At 41.4% G+C, this 3,820-nt stretch overlaps 1 protein-coding gene across 2 annotated transcripts in view; it reads right to left on the bottom strand.

The window, feature by feature from the left end:
- Positions 1-3,820, bottom strand: part of NPHP4 (nephrocystin 4) — a gene marked incomplete in the record, with an annotated part of 159,079 nt that overhangs the window by 109,724 nt on the left and 45,535 nt on the right. For both annotated transcript variants that reach the window (XM_027770657.1, XM_027770658.1), the window contains 2 exon segments: positions 2,879-3,005; positions 3,796-3,820. In XM_027770657.1, the coding sequence (XP_027626458.1) occupies positions 2,879-3,005; positions 3,796-3,820 (152 nt within the window).

Below are 3,820 nucleotides of genomic sequence, written 5' to 3'. Positions count from 1 at the left end.
CATTCTCAGATAAACAAAATCTGAAAGAATTTACCAACACCAGACCAGCTCTCTAAGAAGTGCTGAAGGGAGTGCTATAACAGGAAAACTAGTTGGTCACATAAAAATAAGAGTACAAGAAACAACCAAGAGAATGGCCAGCCCAATGGTGGGGACAATACTGAGGCTGAATGTTAATTTCCAGAGTTAAAATGGAAAGATCAGACCATAGTAACACTGCAAATTCAATAGAAGAGAGATTAATTATGTGAGTCTTAACTAGTGAAATAGAATTTGTTTAAATTAATTATTTTATGTATCTTTATTTATTTATTTATCTGTTTATTTTCATTTGACCAGAGAGGGACAGAGAGAGAGAGAAAGTGAAAAAGCAAGCCATCAGGTCCAGGACTAGAACCATGGTCAGCCATGTGGATATGGGAATCCAACGCCCTTAACCACCATGCCACCTGCTGGCCCCTAAATAGAATTTTTTTTTACTTTAGACTAAAACATTACTGATTTTCTTCAATGCTTTGATTTCCATATTTAAGGATTTTTGTCTTCTCTTAAACTCTTGGTAGGTTCATCTACCTACTATTTGAACTGAATCCTAACCTTTTTCCTGGCTTTAAATTTTAAGCAAATTTCTCTTAGCATTTTTTTATTTTGACCTATTAAAACTAAAAGTTGTTTTTTAAATTAAAAAATGCATTTTAAAAATGTCTATTAATACCTGTTTAATGACTGCAGTAAGCTATATAGTCCCAGCAAGGTGCTACTTTATAATATGTTCACTTTACTCACTGAGGTTTACACCTAAAGTCAGACATGTGTTCATAAATATGTATATATCAGCTGTGCTTACTATTGAAAGTCTTTAAATTAATTAAGATCTTTAAGGAATCAATAAATTGTAAGGGGAAAAAAAGGCATGGAAAACAATTGCATATACCAGAGACAGTGTGGGAGAAGGGAGGGAGTTGGCAGAGGGTGAGAGGTGGAGCATCAAGGGGAAAAAAATAAAATAAAAAATACATAAGATACAAGAAATAGAAAATCATTTGTTGATGAGAACATGTATGGTGATATCTTTGATTGAGCCAATATATACTGGATAGGAAATCTCATTTTGTATACTGTATTGATGTACAGTGAATGACTGCAAATTAATTAATTAATTCAGTTTTTAAAAGATCTACATCAATTATGTAAATGGGGCCTATAGAATATATTTTTTCCAATTGACTCTATAAATTCTTATTGTTTTTTTTGACAGGGTCTCACTGTGTCATGACCCTACTGCTCGACCTCCCAGCCGAGACTACAGGGGCATGCCACCACACCCAACCCTTTTGTTTTGTCAGACTGGGCCTCCCTATGTTGCCCAGGCCAGCTTTGAGTTCATGGTCCCCCTGCCTCAGCCTCCTGGGTCACTGAGATTACGGCACATCGCCATGCCTGGCCCTTAGGTGAACCTCCCACATGGCCTCACCCTGCAAAGCACAGCATCTTAGCAGCATATGCCACCAGAGCTGGGCCCAAATCAACACACTCTCTTATCTCTAACTCTTAGTTATGAAACAGGTACATGTAACATGCACTGAATGAAACCACTTATCACCTGTGCAGATTCTAACTTTACTACACTTTGACACCATGTAAAAATACAATTAAATAGCCTTATTTTTCAAAATAATTATCACTCTGACAATTATGAATCAGTATTACATATTTCTTTTTCAGAGGGACATTTTTGCTATAGGGTGCGTATACTTGCCAGAGAGACAGAAAGTGAGAAATCACCACCCAGGGGGAGGGCCATGCTACAATCCCTTCTCCTCCACTCTCCTTTTGGGATTTTGGGCACACACACACATGCCCCCAATGTGAATTTTAAGACACCAGCTCCAGGACTCAAACCACAGTTGACTACATGGGAGTCCAGAGACATAACCATTATGCCATCTGCTGGCTCCAAGTCAATAATGTTATAATACATGAAATTTTACTGAGTTATTTATGACTACTAGCCAGCAGAATGTACTTTTGATACTGTGAAATATTTATTTGGTTTCCTGGCTTACAACTCCTAAAATCCTTGGAATCATCAAAGCAGTTAAGTATTTTTTATATGCTAATAAGTTGCCCCTCCCCACAAGCCATAGGGAGGATGGTCACAGGAAAGAAAGACCAAGGCAAGATTAGAGGGTTTAGGCTGGAAGTTCCTGGATAATAGACACCTAAAGATTCCCGGAGGGTGCCACACCCAGAGAGCACAGAATCTCCAAGCTCCTTGCCACATCCCTTGCCCCACGCATCTTTCTGTATCCTTCTGAATGTCCTTCATCATAAACTGGTAAATGTAAATAAAGTGTTTCCCCTCGATGTCGTTCTAGCACATGAGAACCCCAATTTACAGCTGTTGGTTAGACACACAAGTAAAACAATCTAGGGCTTGAGACTGCCATCCAAAGTCAGGAGCAGTCTTGTGGGGACTGAACTCCTGACCTGTGGGATCTTGCACTTTCAGCAGGTTGGCAGTGTTGGGATTTAAGTGAATTGGAAGAAATCCTGCTGGTATGTGCTGCGGAGCTGGCTGCCGGCTTGATGTGTGGGGAAAACCTGGTGTTAAGGTGTGTTGAGAGAGTACGGTGGGAGACACTGAGCTTGTTTTCTCTTATGTTTTCAATACTGTTGTCATCACAATGGAAAATAATTACTACAAAACTATCATTAGGAAGAAGTGTTTCTTAAATCATATTCCACACTTGTTATTCACATCACTAATAATAATTATACTGCTTTTAGTGGCAAAAATATTAATGCCAGTAAGTTTCCTCTCAACACACAGAGCCCATCATCAGATGAAAACCAAACACAAAACAATCATTCTTACATTGCCGTCTGCTCCTGAAGGGCTGTTAAACACATACTCCAACTGAAAGACGATCCCAAATGCCGGGTGATTGACCATCTCAGGGAGTCGGAGGCGGCTTCTCAAAACCAGAGCTTGGTTTCCAGAGCTGAGTCAGAAACACACACAAAGCAGGTTCACAATGGAGCAATGGCCACTGCCCTGCCATGCACCCACCCACACCCTGTCAGCAAAGGCAAAGGTGAGCATTCCCTGACTCGGGAACCCAGGGACCCCAAGGAACTGTGATACAGGCAAGTCCACCGCGCGATTTGTGGTTTGGACCCAAGGTAGTTCCCCAAGCTAATGCTTTTCTTTATAATGTCACAATCAACACCTTTTCAGAGCTTGACAGAGCTTGCCTCCAGGAGGATGGACTGATACAGTCAAATCACAAGGAAGGACCACAGAGGAAAAGACTGCTCCTTCTCCAGGGCTGGTCTGCTATGGAGGACAGCTAGCCTCTTCCCAGCACCATGAAAGGGAAAAGCAGCAGGACGTCCCTCAGTGATGTCTGTAACATCCATGTGGGAAGCACTGGCTTACACAGAGCAGCAGGACAGCTGCCTTCTGCTTTTCCATCATATGGAAAATGAATCACAGGGTTCATCTGGAAGACAGCATGCAAGGGTCTCCACAGACTCTCAACCCCAAAACATCCATAATGCTAACTTCGAATTTGTCACAGAATAAAAACGGGCTTTTTCCAACTTCACCACTCTGAGGTTTATTCCTAATGGGTACAACCAAGCAAGAGGAACTGGAGAAGACAGAGAAGAATCCCTGCATCGTGAGTCCAGGCTGACGTGCACTACCAACCTCATTTGACTGTGATCCTTTGCAGGTCCCCACCCTTTTAATTCCACAAAGGCTGGGATTCAGGACTCTGGGGAAAATACCTGGTCTTTGAAGAGGAGCTAACCT

Source organism: Tupaia chinensis, unplaced genomic scaffold (genome assembly GCF_000334495.1).
Source record: "Tupaia chinensis unplaced genomic scaffold, TupChi_1.0 Scaffold000146_1, whole genome shotgun sequence".
NCBI lineage: Eukaryota > Metazoa > Chordata > Mammalia > Scandentia > Tupaiidae > Tupaia > Tupaia belangeri.
Note: the sequence above shows the minus strand (reverse complement) of the source record. Positions and strands in the feature narration are given on the sequence as shown.